The sequence below is a fragment of the Tetrao urogallus genome, assembly GCF_951394365.1.
Source record: "Tetrao urogallus genome assembly, chromosome: 5".
In the NCBI taxonomy this organism is placed as follows: Eukaryota; Metazoa; Chordata; class Aves; order Galliformes; family Phasianidae; genus Tetrao; species Tetrao urogallus.
In genome coordinates this window covers 24606357-24630402 of record NC_136818.1, presented here as the reverse complement: position 1 = coordinate 24630402, position 24046 = coordinate 24606357, and the positions used below count along the sequence as shown (strand labels likewise).

The 24046-nt window shown below is 43.5% G+C and overlaps 2 protein-coding genes across 2 annotated transcripts; one reads left to right on the top strand and one right to left on the bottom strand.

The window, feature by feature from the left end:
• Positions 1-74: 74 nt before the first annotated feature.
• On the top strand, positions 75-1904 carry CENPL (centromere protein L; the record flags this gene model as incomplete). The annotated part of the gene is made up of 4 exons (XM_079535656.1): positions 75-242; positions 316-567; positions 979-1521; positions 1833-1904. The coding sequence occupies 4 exons, from the start codon at positions 75-77 to the stop codon at positions 1902-1904; spliced, it is 1035 nt and encodes a 344-aa protein (XP_079391782.1).
• Positions 1905-5707: 3803 nt separating this feature from the next.
• Positions 5708-23870, bottom strand: KLHL20 (kelch like family member 20; the record flags this gene model as incomplete). Its single annotated transcript, XM_079535854.1, has 11 exons — positions 5708-5792; positions 7901-8007; positions 9656-9864; positions 10376-10509; positions 10684-10827; positions 11933-12116; positions 12489-12604; positions 13662-13756; positions 14562-14720; positions 18022-18595; positions 23863-23870. The coding sequence occupies 11 exons, from the start codon at positions 23868-23870 to the stop codon at positions 5708-5710; spliced, it is 1815 nt and encodes a 604-aa protein (XP_079391980.1).
• Between the last annotated feature and the right edge of the window lie 176 nt (positions 23871-24046).

The window sequence follows — 24046 nt, the reverse complement described above, 5'->3', positions numbered from 1 at the left end:
ATAAGGCACCGCCCCCAAGATGGCGGGCGGGGCGGGAGCGCGGCGGCGCAGGGGCCGACGGGACGGGCGTTCAAATGGCGGGCGGGCCGGCGGCGGGCTCCGCTATAGAGATGGAGGGCGCGATGCGGACGCTGCCCAGCAGCGGGCGGCCATCCGGCACTGGGCGGCTGTCCCGCGGTCCGCTGTTCGGGCGGAACTACGGGCTGAGCCCCGGCAGCCGCCTGCTGCCGCCGCGCTGTCAGGTAGGACCGTCCCTCGGAGGCCGCCGAGCCCCGAGGGGGAGCGATGCCATGGATGTTTGTCCTTCGTTTTTAGGAGAACGCGGATCCGCAGAAGACGGCGTTCCTCCTGCGGAAGCAGTGGACCCTGTACAGTGTCAGCCCTCTGTACAAGTTTTCCAACGCCGACTTGAAGGACTACGCCCGCATGTTGGGTGTTTTCATCGCCGCCGAGAAGCAGAAGGGGCTGGCAGTGGATATGGACGGAGAGCTGGGGGTCAAGGTGGCCATGTCCGGTCTGCCCGAGCTGAGGGGCAGCGAGCAGGACCCCGCCGCAGTGCTGGTGCAGGTGGGGCACTGGGGTGCTATTCACAGCTCTGGGACCAGCAAAGGACAGAGCACAGGGAGTGGGGAGCATCTGAGGGAATGGGATGGGGCGGTGCGGAGAAGGGGAGCACAGGGGAGACCTCGTGGTGAGGTGAGGGTCGGCCTCTGCTCCTGCGATAGGACAAGACGGAATGGCCTCAGGTTGTGCTTCTGGAGGTTCTGTTTGGGTATTAGGAAAAACTTCTTCTCGGGAGTGTTGAGGTGCTGGATGCCCAGGGAGTTGGGGAAGTTGCCTGTCCCTGGAAGTGTTCACCAACTGTGGGGATGTGGCCCTGAAGGATGTGGTCAGTGGGGATAGGTTGATGGTTGGACAGGACGATCATGGTGACCTTCTTCAACTTTAATGATTCTGTGATTCTTTTCCCTGTTCCAGCTTTCCTTGAGATCATCACTTTCTCCAAAAAACTCAGAAGAGAAGCTGATATGGTCAGGATGGTTCTGCTGTGTGGCTGGAGATGATCTTTTAGAGGATTTGCCTGAGAACTTCACTTGTTTACCTTTGTTCCTCGTTAATGGGGCAGAAAGTTACACAGCCATTGTTGGAAGTTGGTTTCAGAAGACTTTTGACTGCTGTTTCCGTCGTTTAGCCATCAGCCCTCTCAATCTCACTTGGATGGCAGCTATGTGGACTGGATGCGAAGTGGACAAAAACACAGCTGCCATGGAACTCCTTTTCTCTGTTCCTCACCTGCCTCAGCCTCTGGATATTTCATATGCCATTCACCCTGAGGATGCAAAAGCTCTGTGGGACACAGTCCAAAAAACTCCAGGAGAGATCACTCAGGAAGAGGTGGATGTCTTTATGGAATGCCTTTATTCCCACTTCCACAGACACTTTAAGATCCACTTGTCAGCTACAAAACTGGTGAAAGTTTCTACGGGAATTGCCTCAGCACACTGTGATGGGATCATAAAAGTGAGTTCAATGATAATGCAGCATGTTATCCTAATACCAGACAAGTAGAATAGTTGTACTTTACTAGAAATGCCTTCCTTTTAAAAATGAAGGCTGCCTGTTTCTTACAAATAGCTTCCTACTAGAAGTCAGAGGGCTCCAACAAGAGCAGCATGGAGGCAGGAGTGTTTCTGTTCCATATCTTGGGTCAAAATCGTTTTTAAAAAGAGTATTTTGCAGACAACTGCAAATCTGACTGCATTCATTTGTTTTAGTCATTTAAGGGTGTGCAAATGACCACTGATTTTTTTTTTTTTTTTTTTTTTAAACAGTTTCTACAAAGCCAATACCTGATTGGAGTGCTGATGCTACTGACAGAATTAGCAATCTCTCAGATACAGTGAGACTCAACTCCGCGTATCTTTGTGCATACAGAGGCTTACCAATGGAAGCTGATAAGCCTACTGAAAATTCATTCTTGCAGCATTTTTTCTTCTGATCTGTAACTCCTGTGTGCAACTACTGCATTTAAATCCATAGCCACAATTCAGTATGCAGAAAAGGCATTTAACCCTACAGTAGCTTGTTAAGCATCTGTCTGTTATAGTCGCTCTATCCATTTGTCTGTATTTATCTGCTGGAGGCTAGGAAACAAAACTGCAAGTTCTTGGATGCGACTTACTGACAAGTTTTTCCATTATTGCTGCTGTCAGCAATTTTGGTTTTCACTTAACTGATAGCACCAGCTGTACAGTTATACTGTGGTACACTTGGGTGCAGGCTAAACGTCAACCACTCCACTGTCAAGCATGCCTGAAAAACTGATACATGTTTTAAGCTTCTAACTTCATTTTTAGCTAATTAAGACTGGCTAGTAATGGTCATAAAATGTTCATCTACTCCCTAGCTGAGCAAGGTGAAAAGCATGACAGTTCCCTTTTCCAGCTCTGGTCTCACAAAGCTAATGCGTGAGAAATTGAAATCAGCATGAACTAGAGATTTAATGTGCTTTGCCTGGTAGTTTATTGCCTTGGATGTAATACTGTAGGCCAGAGTTCTGAGTTGGAGTTCTTGGTGCTGGAACTTTATATTTGATCTCATTCTATACCAGGTAACAGTTCAGAGCTAGTGCACAGAGGCTGACTACAAACTATGTGAGCCAAAAGGAAGTAGAAGTGCTATGACTTGTATAACAGTACCTCATAAACAATTTTTTAGCTTTTTTCCCTAATTGACTAGAGACGAACAGCATGTCTGACTCAATGTATACTTGTATTTTATTTTAATTTTTTTACCTGACTAAACTGTTAAGCTTTGCTGCTCACAGTATTACTGAATGTGTAAAGCATAATTTCCTGTGAAAGGCACTTGTAATAACTTTAGGCTTCAAGAACTTTGTACAAGTAATCAGTTAAATAATGTTGTAACCTACCTGTTAGCAGGAAGGCAAGGTGTGAGTTGACCAAACCACAAGGCTAGGACACACATCAACTCCCCCTTAAAGGAGCTGGCTTGTTCCTTCTTCACCCCAGCAAGGCTGAGATGAACCAGCTGTGTACACATGAATAACATGACACCATCACATGCCTAGCTCCTTATCTCTTACTGAAACTAGCCTACTAGTACAGTAAGAAAAAGAACCATGTACTTGCTTTCAGTTCGTATTAATCAGAGTTAGTTTTGCCTTGTGAAGGCTGTAGTTGGTGAATTGAGGATGCTTACTGAGTTAAGCACAGCCACAGGTCTTGACAGCCCAGCAACTATTAGTTCTCTTGTTTTAGTTTCCTTTCAAAGACATCAAAGTTTGCTATGTTGACTGAGAGGAATGCTTGGTAAGCAGACCTGTATTTGATTTTAAGTTAACCCATTAGTCATTTTCAAGATCTAATGTTCTGATCTGACAGTTTGCATAAGTAACTTCTAAATTCAATGTAGCTTTGAGAACCTAAAAGCATACGAACCTTGTGGGAATGCTCCAGCAGCATGCTTTGCTTTTAAAATTAGTACTTAGCTGAAGCCAGTGCTCTGCTAATCGTGCTCAGTATCTACCATAGGCTGCCTGTGGATTAGTGCTGGAATAAAGAACTACTTCCCCTACCTTATCACATGCTTATCTGTGCTACGGCTCTCAGCATCTGCAGAGAAGGCAGCAGAGGTAGATTTGACAAGATCACACAGCTACTTTCTTCCAGGAAAACAAAACTGGTTCTGAAGCACATGCTTCTAGGTAAGTGAAGGTAATACCAAATGCCAGCAGAGTTTTTAAGCCCCTTTTACTTGGACCTTTACCTGAAAAAGGTAGCATTCCTATTCACTATATCTAAACAAACTGTACAAAAGCATAATCCACTGCTTTCAACCAAAGGAACAAAGAAAGAATAGCATAGAAGAAATTTATTAAGATAGCACTATTTATACAAGTTACTCATGCTAGAAAAAAGCATAAATGATAAATGTAAACATTTGTTTACAGAATACTTGTTTTCCTTGTAAAGGTGCAAATGATCTTCATATGTAAACGTAAGAATACCAACCTTTAGGGGAAAAGGAACTTTTAAAAAAACTTTTAATGACCCATTTATTACTGTAGTGTAGCTTCTACTATATTCAAGCACATTAAAATGCTGTTACATAAATCAAACGATGGAGATCAGAACTCAAGATGTCAGCACTGCCTTCATCTCAAGAATTCACAGTCCTTTTAAAATCAGATCTAATAAGGTCCAAAGTTAAATCAGGTGCAACAGGTCTTCTCAGTACAGACAGTACTTACAGTACAGACAAACGTATCAGAACCTTTGAGTCCACAGTGCCTCCTTCCTCTCTCCCTACCCTGGGTACTTCTGCACTCACCAAAACATGACAGTAATTCACAGTGCCAGCAAACAGTCCCTCCCTTCCAAACTTCCACGATTTCAGACCTTTTCCTGCTCTAGCCAAGAACAGAGAAAGTGCATTTTAAACGAGTCATGGAAAGGGAGTGCACCACCTCATCGTGATCAGTGTTTTACAACAGGAATGCTAGAGACACAGATGAGAGGCAGGAGGGCAGCTAAGGTGATGCTGGTCTAAGCATTTCACAGCAGGAGCTGACTCGACTGCGGGTCTGCCATTTTAACAAGGACCTGAGAGGTGAGTGTTGATCTAGGCTAGCCAGAATTAACAGATGATACCTGCCTACCAGCTTCACAGAAGAAGTGGTTGCCTGCTGAATATATGAGACTTATTTAAATAAGCAACAGCTAGTTGTTTCTAGGTTCATATACAGAGGAGGTGAGGGACAAAAGCTGAACTTTTGTACCATACACTGTACAGTGAAAAGGCATCATATGAAATCCTTTTCACTCTCACCTTCTTTTATGGCCTTTCACTGATTCAGTCGATAGATGAGAGTTCCAGTTCTACTTCTTGCCTCCAGCAAGACTGAAAAGACACTCAGGGTACCCATAGCTCTTCCATACTCTGAGACCCAACTACATACCACCAGGGTTGGAACCACAACAGCTTGCAGGACATAGCCCTGCCCTAACCATCAACTCATTAAAACTCAAATTGCACACACACATATACATAAAATACATATATATGTACACATATATATGTATATAAAAAGCTGGAATCAGCGCTGTGAGCAATACAAAGAAAAGACGTGATACAAATTAAATGAAAAAATAAATATACTCTGTGCACAGGAAAGCTTCTGTGCAAAGGTGGCACCTTGCAGGTCAAGTACTTTTATCTTTTTTGAAGCTCTCTGTAAATAAGGCAAAAGCAATGTTTTCTCTATCACCTTCCTCTTTCACCCACCAACACAGCTGCCACATCCAATGCTCACAGCAGGAGGGAAAGGCAGGAAACTCTCCTTGCCAGACTCCCATTGTAGCTTGCAGTCTGTGCATTGGCATTGTTTATGCTATGGTGAATTGTACAGTTTGGTTTATTCAAAATTGTAGACTAGTTAGAAAAAAATATGGACATAAGCAACACTTCTACTTTTGTCCAGTGATTCCCTGGAGTCTGACAATGTGGTCTCCCATTGGGCACACTCTCACAGAAGTCATTTTTATAATTCCATAGAAAGAACCACTGGCAAAGAGTTACATCAGGTCTAGACCGTCCATACGAGAGCCGCAAAGAGTCCAGTGTCAACAAGTCTCTTCAGTCGATCTAGGAATGGGAACCAGGGGGTCTCCCTCTCTCTTGGTGCTTACCATATATGGGATTCACAGTGTGTCATTTTGATAACACCCACTCCTCCTCCCAGCCGCCGGTAGTTCATCCCTCCATACAGCCTGCAAAGAGAAGGCTTCAGTAGGCACACTGCTCCAGCTCTCTCATTAAACCACCATGGGAATGATCAAATCGGCCTTTGTAAGCATGGTTACACCACTGTTAACACCTGCTTAAAGTGGGCTGTGACAAGTTAGAAGCAGAGCAGCTGCCTTTTTACAGACTTCCAAGGTAAACACTTGTATTTGCTCATGCCTTTCTCCCTTTAAACAGAAACTGCTTGTTTGGCCATGATGGTTTCCTGTTATTTCAGTAATCACTTGCTTTCTCCCTGCCTGGCTGTGGGAAAAAAAAAAAAAAAAAAAAGAAAAAAAAAAAAAAGAAAAAATTTCACAGGCTGTAGCTGACCTTGGGCTACATTTTAGATAGCACTGGATCAAGGACAGATTTGCTGTTTGCAAACCAACTAATTTTTATTTTATTTTATTTTATTTACATTTCTAATACCCTATACATTCAGCTGATCCAACCAAGATGCAACACATCCCAAGCACCATCTGCTTCTCTAAGATATGTTACTGAAATGGTGCCTGCATTTCATATGGAAATCTGATCCCTACAGACTCCAGGATCCTACTCACTTCAGCTGCATAATTCTCTGTGCTGCTGAAGTCTGCTGGCAGAAACAGGAGAAGCAAGTTCTTCAAACAACTCTTACCAATGCAATCTGGGATTAAGTGATATCAGAAGAATTTCTTAGTCGAGCTACACAAAAAAAGCCCTTCACAGAACAAAAAGTTCAACAAAGAAAAGGAAGACCAGATGATGATCAGCTGTTCTGAATTAAGTGGGGGCGACTCACAGCTAATACCTTGAACAACCTCCAAAAGTCCTGCAAATGCTGGCCTAGACAGTAACTCCTAGCTCAAAATACCTTGTTATCGTTACAGCCATTGAAAGTACCTGAAAACCATTCAGCTAAGAGAAAGCACATATTCCTCTCTGCTCAGGTGGGTTTTCTCAGCAGTTCTACAAGCATTGACCATGGCTCAGCAGACCAGAGGAAGATCCCCCATTGCTTCTTATGACAGCTCGTCTCAGCAGAAAGGGATTAATCTACTAGTATTACTAAGCCAAAAGGAGTAAGGACATTAATTGCTTTCTATTCCCCTCTACTCCCTCCAGATTACTAAAGCAGCAAGACCAAAACTTTAATTAGATTTGGGAATAAATATAATTGCTTTTAAGTGTATTTAAGACTAGAAAAGAAGAAATACAACTTCTCAGTGTACATTTTCAATCAATTTTGTGTTTTGTCTTGTGAATCAGATGAAAATCTTCTAATTGCTGTCTTACAGACTTAAAGGGAGAACATCACATGCTCAAAGTGTTCTGCCTCAACTCCTCCAGAAAAATGTGGAGCTCAGAACCTCAGCTTGAAAGCCAAAAATAAGTAGGATGGTTTCTACACCATGACTATGGGTTTCTATACCTTCTAAGGGACAACTCGTTTTTACCAAGAAGCAGAGCAGACTCAGCCCAAAATAAACACAAGGGGCAGATGTCTTTCAGTGCGGCTCACACTTTCAAGTTCAGAAGTGGCACTTAGAACAAATTATGTTTTGGAATAACATTGTCCTTGCTACCTGGCATGCTTTCTACGTTGCCTATTTTCTCTTGATCTCGAAAACCTACCTAGACTTGGTTTTCCAAGCAGAAACTTGCAAGAAAGTGTTTCTCAACTAGTTGTGGGTATGGGAGTGCAGTAGGTAAATAACACTGGTGTATTACCAGCTTCAACTTCCATTCATATTTAAACAGAGAAGTCATTTGTCATGGAAGCTTTTGCAGTCAGGCAGCAGTGCTGTAGCAATACAAGCCCGCCACAAAGGTTAGTGAGCACCTTTTTGTATAATTACTGCTCAGTACTGGACTGTGTTTCAAGCATAACAGGGAAGGCAGCCATACAAAGTTCCTGTGCCTTCCCAATTTTTCAAAATATGATCCTCATACAGCTTCATGCTAACCAGGAATTTACAGCATGAAATTTATGCTGGCTGCTGCACCAAGCTGTATGTCACGGTTCTAATTTGCTGGGACAGCTCCAGTTGGGTGACAGCAGCTACATCTGGAGATTGCTATTTGACTGTTTCACAAACTTATCAGTTACCTCCATGTGTTAGCATCTGGATCAAACACCTCAATGGTCTTCAAGTACGTTGTGCCATCAAACCCTCCCACGGCCATTAGCTGTCCATTCACCACTGCAAGGCCAACCTGTAAAACAACCATCACAGCAGCTGCTTAGCTACTTGTTGAAAAGGCATGTCCTGTATGCATACCCTGAAAATAACGATTGAAATAAATATTAATAAAAGGTTTAGCAGCTGTGTTTGGAGAAAGGCAAGCAGCAATGGAATTTTCTAGGGGGAAAAAAAAGTACAAAACAGCCTAAAATGCATTTAACTAGGGCAGACTGGTATAAGATGCCACACAATCCAAGTGCTGGGTTTCAAATAACAAGACATGAAAAGCTAAATACGTATCCCAAAGCAGAGATATCACAGTAAAAGCACAAAGTTCCCAAGGTGACGATAAGAGCTAGAACTGCTTCAATGTTTGTAGATATATCAGAGCATAAGTCTTTATCAGCCAATGCATATCACGTCCTAGATGAGACTCCCTGACAAATTACAACACATACTCCAGAACATCTAGCAACCTATAGCCTGCAATGACAGCTTAAATTGGAGGAGAACCATATGTAAGCCTACACAGCCTGCTCCTCCCAGGCTGTGGCTTGGAACATCTGTAAACAGCTTGGCCTCCAGCCTTTCTACTTTATCCTTCTGCAGAAGCACAAGAATCACAAAAACCTCAAACAGTTCTGTGGTTTAGGCAGATCACTTCCAGTGAAAACAAAGCAGTATAGCAGCAAAGATAAGAACACAATGTAATACAGTCCTCGTTTTGGTTTTGAAGTACTTAGCACAACTTAGGAGGGCTGCACATGCAGCTGCATGTGTTGAGGAACTTCTAAATAGTGCAAATATAGAAGGAATTCATGAAGAGTCAATGCTTAATTGGTAGCTGGAAAGGACAGTGTTGAACAGTGTACTAAATGTTTTGAGGAAGGAAATACATATTTTCTGCTCCCCAAACCAGTACTTACTCAAGTCATGATTCACACTTGCCTCAGCACACACTGAAATACTAACATGCAGACAGAATGAATCCATGCTTTGCCTTACTATGTAATTCAGTATCCAATGATAAATATTCATAACATTTGCATCTGCCTAAACATGATGACTACTTAAAACGCCACGTTAATCTTTTGTTCGCATGCCTACTGAAAGCAGGAAGATTAGGAGTTGATGAAAACATGCTGTCACTCTCCATACCCACAGGATTTGTGGAAGAGAGGCAACATCTGAAACCCCCCAAACCCCCATTCCCACACACATCTAGGCAGCGAAAGCGCTTAGCTCTAAGTCAGTATCTACATACAATTGCTCAGTTTTCCAGCTCTGTGCAGGTAGGATTGTTCACCTCCTAACTTACCCAAAGTGCAAGATGAGACCCAGGTGCTGATTATTATACTGTTCTCTAATCCTGTCACACACCAAATAATACGTATACTTCAGAAGAAGCTGAAGACCTCCTCAGTTTATCTCCTCAGTGTAAAGGACCAAAACTATTTTAAAAAGACCTTCAAACAACTGGATACCCCGCCACGACACAACTACCACTTCATTCTTGAGTCTTACTAAAGAGCATAACCCCTGGGCAAACATTTACCTCTCTGTTTCTATTCTGAAATATACAAATGAAGCAAGAGGGAAATCTCACTCGATAATGCTCTATCCCCTACTCTCACCACGTGATGAAGATAGCACAAGCAAGCAAACCAAGCCAAACTCACTCCGCTCCGTCTGGATGTCATGGCCACGACAGGAGACCACTGGTTGGTTCGAGGGTTGTATCTCTCAGCACTACTAAGCTCCGTCGTATCATCTCTGCCTCCCACAGCATATATCATGTCTTGGTACACTGCACAGCCCAGGTGCTTCCTCCTCGTCCCCATGGGTGCAATCGTATGCCAGCGGTTCTCCTGAGGATTGTATCGTTCCACTGCAGAAGAAATGATATATTGTTGGCAACAGGGTTGGCGAGCAGTGGAGATCAGCACTTTTATATCAGCACCGAAAGCATTGCTCAATCTGTAAAGATGGAGCAGTGTCCACACAAGAAAAACAGGATGTACTGGTTTGTTCTGTCACTCTCATGCTTTCCTTCCATAGAGAGCTTGCTTTTCTCTCCCGTCTCCAATCCTATGCAGTCAATCAATCAGATAAAGCACCTTCACTCAAGAATGAGTTGGCTACAAAATTATCACCGTTACCATGCCAAATGCAGCATCTAATGGGAAAAACTATATGTGCACACACACACAGAGGTAACGGTGGTTCACAGGCTCATATATTTACCATATATGAATTACCATATAGCAAAATCCCATCTGAAGGAGAAAACATGCAGCTAACCGGTCACCAAGATATTCAGCTGCCACCTGGAGACCTTAAAGACAACAAACAGGATCATGACAAATGATGACAGCAATGAGGGACAGCAAAAGGCATACCTGTATTGAGAGGAGAAGTTCCATCAGAGCCTCCCACTGCATAGAGAAAGCCCCCTAGAACAGCCACTGCAACTCCCAGGCGCCTGGTGCTCATGGAAGCCACTCGAGTCCATTTGTTTTCTTTGGGATCATACCTGGCAGAATAAACATCAAAGCTCACAAAAATGTCAACATCCTCACAAAGGGGGGTAGAAAGGCTGATCTTATTCTCCCCAAAGAAAAATCCCCATGGGATTTGTTCATTTACCTCCTCCCATGCTCCCTTTTCTTTTTCTTTTAATTTTGTTTTTAAAAAAAAACTTAGGTACCTTTCCACAATGTTGAGGCAAGAGACACCATCCTGGCCACCCACTGCATAAAGGTAGCCCCCAAGAACTGCTACTCCAACACTGGTCCTGCAGGTGCTGGTGGGGGCCACATCACTGCTCCATTGATTGGTCTTTGGATCGTACCTAGAAAAACAGCGCAAGTTGCTTATCTATGCTTCAGACTTTCCCAAGTTTGGAAACTACTGAAGCAGTAAAATTCACCCATCTTGAGTCTGAACTGCAACACAGCTATTTATAAGTTGAATAAATAATTCCAAAATTACGCAATGCATGCAGCACATGTAATTGCAGGGATGATCAAACTGCAGCGCAGATGATTCAAACTGAAGATCAAAGGTTGAGGTCTGTAAGAAAGCACGTTACCAGGGACTGGCTGACATGTGCTAACTTGCATCTGTGCAAAGAGCAGCAGTCAGTTACTCTGCTGGATATACTCTGCAGTTCATACAAGCCAGCACTGGACCTGCTCTTATTGATAAAGACAAAGGAACCAGACCAACTTGGGAACCCAGCGGCGAGGAACAACGGTGTGCAGCAGAAAAGTGCAAGATGTGGGAGACATAAGATCATGATGTGAGAAGCTGGCAGTATGCAAAGAGACAGAGAAAAGAAGGGGAGGAATATTTGTATAGCTCATTGGATTTGGTAAAGGGAAGAGATTTGGAGTGCATGAGCCATGTGGCTTGGAGGCAGGCAGATTGCAGTATACTGCTCCCAGAAACATGAAGCTTGACACAGCTTGTTCAACTTGTGTCTCTCACAGACCTAAAAGTGACCTATTTTCCTTCTTCTATGTGTTTGCAAGGTTCCTTAATTCTGTAGTTACCACTCTGCATAAAATTCCAGGATGCTTTCCCTCACTGTTGAAGTAATGCATACTGCAACCTCAACCTTCCTTAACAACACTAGAAACAAACCAGCAACTGCAAAGCTAACCAGGATCACACTCCTCCCACCAATTACAACCAGACCCACCTCTTCACGATTCTTCCTTTTACCAAAGGCTATATCTTGTTCCATTAAACCAAGACTAAATGACACAAGCTGGATGTGTGAAGACCTAGCTTAGCAGTAAACCAGTACATATTGAAGTAGATAGCAAGCAATAAAAATTTCAGGTTTCCAGCAGGAAAGCAAACAAACGAAAAATAGCTGGCAAGATGAAGCTAGCACCCAAGTTTAAGAACTCAGAGTTAGTATTCAGCATGTTGGCCTTATGGACACCTACCTTTCTACACTGTTCAGGTAAGAAGAACCATCGTGGCCTCCCACTGCATACAGAAGGTCATCCAGAACGCTGACACCAACGCCACAGCGCCTTTTGCTCATGGAAGCCACCATCCTCCACTCATTGGTTTGAGGGTCATACCGTTCCACGCTGGAGATTGCATCCCCGCTACACCAGCCCCCCACTGTTGGGACCAAAGGCAAGAAATAGTGTCACAGTAACACACCAAGCACACATAGTGCACACGTGCCTGCTACAAATAACCCCTCTGCACTTCAGCAGCCTTAACCCAGTAGCTTCATCTCTCAGAGTTCATCATTCTGAGGATTACAATTAGAAGGCAGAATTTGATTTTCAAGAGGATTAACCTACACTTGGAAGTAATGTCACCACCAAAGAGATGACACAAGTGAGGAACTGCAAGCTGACTCAAATCTCCAAATATTAACACACAGGTCATTCAGAAAGATGGTGACAAGATTCTGTGTAAAAGAAAGCTATCACCAGCAAAACGGATTTGAATCTCCTGATTTGAGCCAGCAGGAGCTGTACACACCTGCAAAGAGCACCTCTCCACAACGGATGGGTTTGCGTGGTCTAGTCCGCGGTCCTTGCATCAGCGGTCGCTCTTGGGGAAGCAGGAGATAGTTTTTGGCTTCATCCACTAAATCCCTGCACAAGACGGGAAAATATTAATTCCCAAAGTTCACTTGAAACTGGCCAAAGGAAAAAGCATGAATCAAAACTGGTGGGAAGAGCAGTCAGCAAGCGTTGGTCAATTTTTCTGTCAGTCAGTCAGTCAATTTTTGACTGATGTTAGTATCAGATACTACTAGCTGCAATGACTGATTAAAAAATGGTGATGAGATTTCTTGGGCTAATTGTATTAAAAAAAAACAAAACAAAACCAGTTTGCTTCAAGTTAAAACTTAAGCATCAATGGTTTTACCTTGGAACAAAACAGGAATTGAAAAGCACATAAATACATAATACCCGCATGACCAATAGATGGAGATAGCATCTTTCTGATGAATATTTTCTCCTTGAGCTCTGGCCAGCTCGCACTGTCCATCCATTAATGACTTATCATCTGGTCTAATCCTAACATACCAAGCCCTTGAATAAAATAAAACAGAAAAAAAATCCTCCTCCCCTCTATGAGTGTGGAATTCGGTGTATGAGTGCTTACTCAGGAGAAAAACAGTTTAGCCTAACCCCTGAACTTTTCCACATTAAGCACAATACGGAAAAACAGATAATGCACAACTCCACAAGAATTAGAAAGGTGTGACTTATGTCACAAGAGAAGGAAGTGGCAGCTTCCTTCCAGTAGCAATGCAGGAAAGAGACTACATCTGGAATCTGTTCAGCTATCATGTTTTGCATACAGCAATTACTTTAAGTCATATTGAGATTACATACAATTGCCATACAAAGGAATTTTTTTTATTTTTTTTTTTTTAAACCAAAAGTCAACCTGTGTACTTCAGTTCTGCTATTTCACAGAAGAAAAAACCTTTAAAAGAATGGAATTCCTCTCGGGCATGCTACCAATATTATGCAAAGAAACAACATGTCGTCTTGCATTTCTTCTCCTCGTTGCAAAAGAACAAGTTGGGAGAGATATTACCTGTTCATTACTAACAAACAAGCAGTTTCAGAGAATAGATGTCAGTAAGGCTCCCTAATAGAATGAAATCCCATTCCGTAGTTCAGCAAGGAGATTTACCGGCATTCCTCATCGCTCTTAATAAGAGGATCAGAGCCCACTGTGCCCACAAGAAACTTGGGACTCAGCAGTGGCAGGCGAACGTGCTGGAGGACCTGCAACAGAGAACAGAACAACACTGTGGATAAGCTGTAAATCCCCAAACAAAGAAATTGAGGAAAAAAAAAAAAAAAAAAAACTGGCTAATAATGATAACAAGCACAAGCAGGTACAGACAGAGGGACCTGAAAAGACGTACAGTTTTAATGCCATTAATAAGAGCTAACTTGAGGACAGCAGCATTTCTTTCTTTGCTTTTAAACAATTTTCAGAAGCTTTCCTAAGTATAGTTGCATTAAATATCTGTATTTCCAAAGAAACACCAGGGTAGGCACTCACTTCTTTTGATCAAAAAGCCTGAGACTTCAGAGGCTTTCCAGCTGACAGCTTTGTCAGAATGGGTGCTCCTCTGTGAAATGGCTTGGCTCAGATGAAACACTGCATTTCAACAAAACCATTTTGACAAGCTCCAGTATAAGATCCTGATGGCTGAGGCATAAATCAAACAGCAGAGCTTAAAGATGCACCTCAAATGAAGACGACCTTTTCCTTACCCACTGTTTTTTGCACAACACTCAAAGCAATCCAGGCCACCGTGCCTGGACAGACCACCGAAACAATCTAGTTTGGCAAGCCCTACCTGGAAACAAATCAATAAAGCCCCTATTAAAAGGTCTGGTGGCTGCATCTTTCAGCCTAGATGAAAGGAAAATGCCAACCTTCTAACACAGGAGGAAGACAAAACTATTGTGGAGCTGCATGCACTCAGAACCGTCACACTGCTGTTGCGTTGCCCTATCAGTCCTCATTGCTCTTCTCTTGGATAAAAGGAGCCTTGAATGTCACTGTGCTCATTATTACCTGTGGCAGCTGGGGTCTTCTTTCCTGAATGCTGTATTTCACCCAGGCCATCACTGCGTTGAACACCTGCTCTTCACTGCGAACATTTAACTCGTCGCTGGATATGATGTCTATGAGCTGATTGGCAGGAAGCAGCATGAACTCCTCGCTCTCCATTACCTGGTTAAATAGAAAACACAAATGAGGATAGTGGCCAAAGCACCAGAACCATTCCCACTTCCGTTTCTCAGTGCAACTCTAAAGAACAGGTGGCCCACTTGAAGTAGAGCCCAATGGACTGATCCAGCAAAGGCTCAGCTACCCATCACTATCTTGCCATCAACACATGACAGGCCGGCTGCAAAATGCAGACCCAAAAGCACACCAAAGATACATGAAAGAGTTTCCATAAGATAGTTTTAAAGGGTTAAGTCACAGAACACATTAGTCAGGTTTCAGAACTCAGAAAGAATAAGACATGCCTTTACAATCGGCCTTCCTGCTTGCCCTGTGTAACTTATAAAGCAACACCAGAATAGAGAGGATCTATCCTCAAGCAATCCAAAGCAGAAAACAAATAAGAAGTCTCAGAGACAAGCTACCAAGAGCTGAATGCCTGTTTGTGGCAGAGCAGAAAATATTTCTGGACAAAGAGATTTGATCGTCTCTCACTTGTTTGAAATATCTGCATAGAGCACGTGCAGGTCCAAAGGCTCTTAAGAGGGAATCAGAGCTTCTGAAGACCCTAAGGACTCATCCCTTGTGAAACTCAAGCTGCTGACAGTCTGCCAGCACGTGAATTCCTTCAGCACCCAAGATAGTGACCAGCTCCTCAGGAGGCCTCAGCTGCTCCCAGCACACAGCCCTGAACACAGTGCTGTGCCGGGGCTGCAGGCTGCTAGCAAAGAGTTTTCCTTGACACCCAACAGTTCAGCTTCCCCACAAGCACTCCCAGCCCACAGCCAGTCATCTGAGCAGTTCACTGACATAAAACAACTGAATATCAGCTTGTCCATGTAATTTACAACCACGTTAGAACTACTTGACTTATGCGATGGTCTGCAGCATAAATGAAACAAGATCCTGTGCTCATAATAACTCTCTTATGTTAACAACAATTACATCCACAGATAGAGTAAGCACCTGAGTCTATTGCTACGAAGTACAGCTTGTTCATCCCTATGTGGATTTTTTCCCCTTCATAAAAGGTGTGAAAGAGCAAACAAAAATACAAAGGCTGCTCTTGTAGAGTCATTTCACATCTCACACACAAGATTCACTGGGGGTTCGAGGCAAGAAATTGAATTAAAGGGAATAAAAAACTTGGGAAAACATTCTACCAAGAAGCTGACGATGTAATGCAGCTATATATACATACAACAATTAGTAGAAGTAGAGGTTAGCACAGCAGAGGACACGAAACAATTCACTCTGCATTTGAAGTAACTGCATGGGCTGGCTTGATGCCTAGTGCTTAATATTTGACACTGCCATTCAGGAAATTCCTATCTCATGTTTCTCCTTGTCAGTTTGGAGGAACAGTGACCGTATATAGGAGTGCAAGTTTTCTATCAGTTATCTCCCTCCCTTTGGTAAGGGATCAACACTCTGTGGATGGAAAGTAATGGCAGTGCAGAACACGGGCCCAGCAAGGAGCACCATTAATGCTGGCTGCAGAGAAAGAGCAGAAAGAAAATGGGAGATCATTAGGGATGAAGAGCAGCTGAACTCTTGGATACTGAGTGGGACATCAAAAACTGTCCAGGCCAAACGAACAGCAAGCTAATCTATGTGGTTTAGTTAACTCAGTTATAAATTTGCATCATCTTTAAAGAACAGAGTGTTTTCTAGAGACCAAAACTCCTGCCTGTGTGTGCTTTCACAGGGAAAACTAACACAGAAAGCCATCTCTGAGGGACTGTGAAAGAAAAGAACCCCACGGCAGGCGGCTCTCGACAGCCAGCTGCAAGCATTAACACCAAAACATTCAGATACAAAAGCCTTATGCTGTCAAGAAGTTATTTAGAGGCTTGTAAGCATGTCCTACTCGTGTAATAATAAGAAGAACGCAGCTCCAACCATTAAAACCACCAAGTACTGAAAATAAACAACCATCTGGTTACCATCCTGCTCCCAGGGAAAAACTGCAGAGGAAAAGAAATGCAGAGCAAGCACACAGCACACGACACAGCTAAATGTAGGGCTTTGAATGCGGAGCTTTTGGGAAATCATCGAGTTCTAGAAAATAACAAGCTCTTAAGTAGCAAATTCTGTCTTCATGGCTAGGGAAGTCATATTTAATTGCAACTTTTGGAGTAAGCTGATGTAATGTGTCTACAGTCAGATATCAAGTATTGTCTTCAAGGTGTCCAACAGTCAAGTTCAACCATGTTTGCTCCTCCTCATAATTTTCTTAAGTACTACCTGACTGAAATTAATACAGTTCCGATCTGCTTCCTGCAGGGAAAACAAGAGTGTGCAGGCTGCAATCAATCACACACTGCCACTTCTCTGGGGAACCTGAATTAGCAACACTACTCCATCCTGGAGTTACCACTGCCTTTGGAAAGGATCAACCTGTGGAGCAGGGGGAAAAAAGAAGTCTCTCTGCAGCAGGCTACCTGTCCCAGTGGATAGAAGAGCAGTTTCTAGAAATGGCAAGAGAAATCCCCCTGCCAGGGGAACACATCTTCATGCTGAGAGCACCCCTAGAAAGCAGCTGCTTCCAACACACTTAAATTCTTACCCTTCCAACAAGGGCTCGGGAAAGATACCACCTAAAAACGTTGGGCTCTCTTCAGCATCCAAGTGTAAGAATGAAGTAAAGACCCACTCTTCTCTGGGTATTGCTTGGGGAATCCTTTATTATGCTGATCCTTCCCTGAGCTGGCAGCTGGAACCCCCAAAAAAATTTCTATGGAGAATTTGAAACGCAAGAGACTTGAGCGTATGAAGGTCAGACACAAAATACCACATGTGAATTCCATTCCACATCTAGCTATCCAGCTTCTGCTGAATAATAAATGCAAAACCCTGGTTCTGCTATAGCAAGGGAGTTGAAGACTTCACTTGACACAGCCATATGCTCACCCAGCTCCCTCATACTCCCAAGCCCTATACTCAGCACATTTCTATTTCTCATATATTACCCTCACGTTAAGACTCTTCTCCCCTCCAATCATATATCTTGCAGCACACCCTAGTGCAGCTACATCAGCTACAACATCAAACACCACCTATGTATGTGGCCCTGCCTTCCATGCGGCATTCAACACAGAACTCCAAGAGAGGAAATGCCACGGATCATACTTATGATGTACAGAACAACAGTGAAACACTGCCCTGCAGGTGCTCTCTTCCCCCTGCTGAGGCCAGTATCCACTTCTATCAGCAGAACTGAGGGCAGGGTTTGGGAAGAAGCACAAAGAAAGAGTAAATCACAGCTCTCTAAAACCACAGTTCCAGCATAGGGGCTTCTTACCTCCTGGAAATTATGCTGGGTGAACTTGTCAGCAATCCTCAGCAGTTCACGGCACGAGTGAGTGTCAGCAAAAGCTCGGATGCCCAGGCAATTGGAAGGGTCCAACTGTCTCTTAAGGAACTCACAGCAGGCCTCCTGGATCTCAGCCAGCTGGAGAAGGCAAGCAGCTGGCAACAAGGTCTGGACATTTCCCTCTTCCACAGTAATCTGAGAGGTGTAGGCAAAGTCAATGAGCAGTTCCATGGCCCTTTCGTCGATGTCTCTGATCACCACTTCTGTCTGCCGACTCTCTGCCAGCTCCCCAGTGAACATGGCTCGGAAGTACGGGCTGCAGGCGGACAGGATCACCCTGTGAGCATAGATCTTCTTGGCACCTACCACCAACACCACATCACACAACTCCCGGTGCTTCCGGAGAAGATTGATGACTTCCAGAGTCTGCCGAGGGTGCTTGTCGGAGATGTAAGGCATACGAGCAGGCTGCGGCACCCCTTCCGGCAGCTTGTTAGGATCTCCCAGTGTGCATCGGCTGGTCACATCCATTCCGGTCTCCCCTGGTCGAGTACTGGTACACCTGCAGCAGGGGAAGCCAAAAAGAAGATGGTCGACAACTCATCTATCACCAGCTGTCAGCCAAAGCTCGACGCTTCACACCAATCACACAAGCAAAAGCTGCCCAGAGCTCCACGTGAGAATGTGAATATAACACGATCACGTGCAAAAAGAACCAGTCTCAAACCAAAGTCTACTTAGAAATAAACAAATGCCAGCTTGCAACAGGCTTATATCTGTTTTTATATGCTTTTTATGACACGCCAATGACGTCCAACCACATGAACACATTTATTAACTGAACCTAATGACTGCCTCACATGGTAGAGAAATATTATCACCATTTCACAGACTCAAAGCAAAGAAGGTTATCCAATTTGTCCACTGTCACTTGAGTTTTGTCAGTGCTGGAGACTGATTTCTGCTGCAAATAATAGCACTCACACAATTTAACCAAACTTCTCTATTCTTCTGCCTCCATATTCAATAGGGGTGTCCATCACTGATACCTGAACACACCCAGCTGTCCTGAGGATTTCAGTAGCTTCAGATGGCCTGCAAGATACCATGCAAGCAGAATTAAGAGACCAATCAATATTGGAAGCACCAGAAAAAAAAAAGTATTCACAACCACCATCCTACCAAAACAGGAAGAAAATAGTGCTCTGAACACACAAAATGACATCTCAGTTATCTGAATCTTTGCCTCATGCCATGTTTGCAATTACTGAAAAGGATGCAACAGCACCACTGACCTATCAACTGCTCTGAAAATAAAGCAAACAGAGGAAACTATTGCCTCTTCCACTTAGAAGAAAAGAAAAACACTTTACTGGGAGCAAATGAAACACACTGTGTGCAGAATCAGACTGCTGACAGCTATGAATAATCAGTGAGCACGCTGGCTGTCAGAGATAGATTGAGAGAGCCAATACATCCATTCCTAGCTCCTCTGGTACATCGGCATTTGGGAGTTATCACTACCTCACTCTGCTCATATTAAGAGCAAAAGAAGAGACAGCTTTGCCATTGCTCAGTGCCTTTTGCAGCATGCTTGGAGGAATTAAAAAAATAACTCACATCCACTTCTCTCATTATTATGTCAAGTGCATTTTCTAACCACAAGCAAACCAGCCTCTTTGCAGCAGTTCCAATTACTTGCATCCCAGACTGTTTTCCCATTCCCCCCACACTCTCTCCTTGATCATGGCATTCAGCTGCTTCAGACCATTACCTCTCCCTCCTATCTCTGTTACACAGATCCAGCTGGGTCTCCCTCTGCACTTTGCTCCTGTTCAGCCTCTGCACTTGAAATGCCTTGCTTGTTTGCTTTTTAAATATATATTTTTAATATATCCATTGCTGTTCTCCTTTCTTGACACCTCTGACAAATCCTCCTGCTGTTACACTGCCTCCCTCTCCCCTCCACCCACTCATGTCCCTCACAACCCAAATTCACTTTGCGGTGTTCCAAAGCTCTGCAAAGTTCCTCCCAAACAATGCAGGTAAACACTCCTCACAGCATCAAAAGTGAACTAAGTTCAATGGTACCCTCACAAAAATCTCAAGAAACCTTAGCTAGAGATTAATTTACCAAACTGGCTTTTTCTGGTAGTCCCAAGCAGCTAAAGGCAGACAGTAAGTAATTTAATCCCTCTACCAAGGGATGGAGGAAGGCAGTGACAAAGCCCCTCAGTATAGAGGCCAGCTCGCACTAAGCATGCCGCATGGATTTCATTCTGCTAAGGCCCGATTTGGGCAGCAGTTCCCCATTCCTTGCCAGGCTAGAATAGGCTTTTCTCCCCAAATCTGATTGCTGAGATCTTTAATTGAAAAGGAAGCTGGTTATTAAGAACCTCAGGCATTCCTGCACTGTTCTCATCCTCATTTATCTGAGCATGCCTATTGTATCCAGCCTCCCTTCTTCAAGAAAAAAAAAAGGGGGGGCTGGTTAGTGATTAAAAAGAACTGAATGGCTGGAAGAAAAAAAAAAAAAAAAAAGAATAATAAGCAAATTAGCATTCCTGATTCATCCATAACTTACCTCTAGGTAATGCAGAAGCAAGTGATCAATGGGCTTGGGAATTTCCATACTGGATCAAGACAGGTGCTTGACGTTAAGCACCGTGGGCTGCTGCTGTGCACAGGCATAGAATTAAAAGGACACCGACAGCCTGTGTCTCCACAAGGATAATAATTTCACTGCATTATGCATATATATGCATAGAGAATGAAACGGTGACTCAGTAGCTTAGAGGTGCGAAAGACAGAAAGCAGCATTTGATTCTCACATGCTAGGCTAGCTGCCACCCCCCCAGCGCATTCACAGCTAAGAGCTGCTCCCAAATACACGGGGCGATTAAAAAGAGCTGAGGATTGAGGAGGAAATGTGTGTGTGAGGATAAAAAAATTGGTGCTCAGCTACGCAGATATGCTGGGATTAGCCTCCATCAAAATGCAGGGCTGAGGAAACCAGCAAACACAATGCGATTAAGAAAGGGCTGACAAAGGATGGGTTTCCGTAGCACACTGCTGAGAAGTACAAATGGAAACACAGGCAGTCTGCCACACTAAGTCAGCGAGATAAACAGGCAGTGCTACCTCCATTTTATTCATCTACGCCACTTCCCAAAACTTCAGCTGTTAACACGGGCACCCATGAGACTTTCACCCTTACAGCAACACAGCCGCAGTGAAAAAGTTCAAAATATACCCAAGAATAATATCTAACAAAAACACTTCCAGAAAACATCATTGAGCTCCTTAACTTTAAGGTCAGGGTGGCCTGTGTTTTTTTGGTTTCACATTATGTATGTTTGAGGATGAGATCACAAGAAAGCTTTAATATAATGCAGAAGAAAATAACTGATGGGACCTATGGCCCACAGAACAGAACATGAAACAGGCTGAAAGCATCAGCTGAAATCACTCATTGCTCTAATGGATTTCAGGAGCAAAGGATTTTAGTAGCAAATGGAGATGATAAATCAAACCAGTAGCGATTTCTGTCAATGCCTAGCTTGGAATTTTATGCATAAAGTCATACAGAATTACTAGGACAAAGCCCTTTGATTTAGTTGGTGATGTTGTGATATACCAAGTAGATGGAAATGCTTTATTGCAGCCACTAAAACTCTGTGAATTAAAGATCTAATAATTAGTAAAAAATACCACTAACTCCTTTTCTTACAGAGACAGCAAGGCTTAGGAAAACACTCTCACAGAGGTAGTGTTAAGCAAACAAGCACATAAACCTGACAGCATTATTATTTTATACTGCTTAAAGTGAGAGCAGCAGTGATCTGGTACACAAGTCCCTATTTACACTTAGTTACACTTTCACTCACCAAACTCAGAGAACTCTCGGTTTCACCAGGAATGAGGATGCCAAAGCACAGGAAGCTCATTGCAGGAGTCTTCCTCCCAACCTTTTTGTAGCTTGTCTTGGGCAAGAGCCGTGCCCACGCTTGAGAGCTGCTGCAGTCCTCATGCATTGCTTGAGCTATGTACAAGCACATCACTGCCTGACCACCAACTTGCTGTGTTGGCTCCCTGGCTTAACTCCAGCCCTTCTGCATAGCTACAGACTTGCCTGACGATGACAGGACTCCTGGCTGACCCCCAGCCACCATATCTGCTCTGCCCTCCTTACTTTGGTGCTGTAGAAATACACCCTTCATCAGTAAGGACTCCTCTGCCTCGCTGATGCCTTCAGCAGAAGTTTTCTCTTGCTGCTCTCTGACAGGGAGAACAGCCTTCCCCAACTATCACTTCATTACTAATGCAAAACAAATCCTGCTTGTGACGGAGAGAATGCTCTGATGTTCAATCTTGACAAGAATAGCTGCAGTTTTTTTCCCCATTCAAATCACCCTCCCCATCCTCTGAACGCTGTACAAATTTTGTACCAACTCACCATGTCAACTAATGCATCTGGGCAGTAGGGTTAGCTCAGAAGTAATGACCATGTTAGCACGTCAAACAAGCCAGCCGCCTCTGCACTGGCTTGCCATAGAGGGAAGGAAAACAAAAGGTAACGGAAGGTCTGATCTCTATGAGTTGTTGAAGAAGCCTGAAGCTCCAGGTTCATCACCACAACAGAAAACCTCTGCTGCTTCAGCCTGGTGCTGCTGCTCACTGTTAGGTCTAGCCCAGCCTGAGTGGCAGACAGAACTCCTGCCATGGCAAACCAAAGGCACAAACCTACTGAACACCTAACAATCCCTGCATTGCCATTCTCTGCCTCGGAGATGGAAGACAGCTGTCTGCTCCTTCACATGTCACTCAGAAAAAAGGAACTTGCTGTAAGAGCCACAGGTTAACTCATTTCTGCCCCAAAACCACACTGCTCATCTTGGCAAAAAAAAAAAAAACAAAAAACAAAAAAAACCTGATTAACATAACATGGCCCCAGAGATGCCCATATCATGGACCAAGGTTTACTCGTTAGCTTAATTGAAGCATCGTGCTGATGCTTACAGAATTACCCCTAGCAAAGTTTCCCAACTTTTAACACCTTGGAATACAGACAGACTAGGCTATTTGCATGAGTTCTCTCTACTTCATTTGGAAAAAAAAAATAATCAGGCAACTCTGCTTCCACACAGCTTGCATGCAGAAATACAGCTGCTGTTAAGGTTTGCCTTAGCACATTTAACACTGAACAGCAACCAGAGCAATCCTGTTTGCCTACATGTCATCACGCTGATTTACTGGGACAATTCTTTTCCTGTCTATAGCAGAACATTTCTGATATAGCCACAGCAAGCACTCCCTTGAATTAAACTTCAGCTGCATCTTCAGCTCATTAGAACTGAGGCAGCTGGCATCCATAATTAGAAGAGGAAATCTCCTTTTCATCTAAGGCCTTACCCCATCAGAGGAGCTAAACTCCTTTAGTTAAGAGAAAAGTAATGCCTCTCAGAAATCAAGTTCAATTTTATTCCCAGACTGTTTATTTCACATTATCAGAACAAAAAAGTAATTAAATACTGGATTTTAAGATATAGTAAAAGCGAGGAGGGGCAGAGGAGAACGTAGAATTACAATAAATTGTCTTCCAAACTCTTCTCCTAACAGCACATCCACTTCCAGACATCTGGTCATGTAAATACTGAGAACTAAACACACAGAAGCAAGGACTAAAGATAAACGCTTACACTCTAACTCTCCTATCCAGATTTTTTTTTAAAAGCAGAAGAGGTTTCATGGTCTAAGAACTTTTGAAACCAACTCACCACAGGATTTATTTACAGGGGGTTAAAAGGAGACAAGTGGTTTTCATCTTACCTGCGCATTGGCTTTCCGTCCATGCACCACGAAGAGAAACCTTCACCCTACACTTCAGGACCCGATCCGAAGGAAGAAAAAGAAGAAAAACAGTGATGCTGTGAAACAAGAGCCTTCCTTCCTCTCTTCAGTCTGACTCTGCAACAGTGGAGCTGACCAAATCCACATCCTAATATGCCTTCAA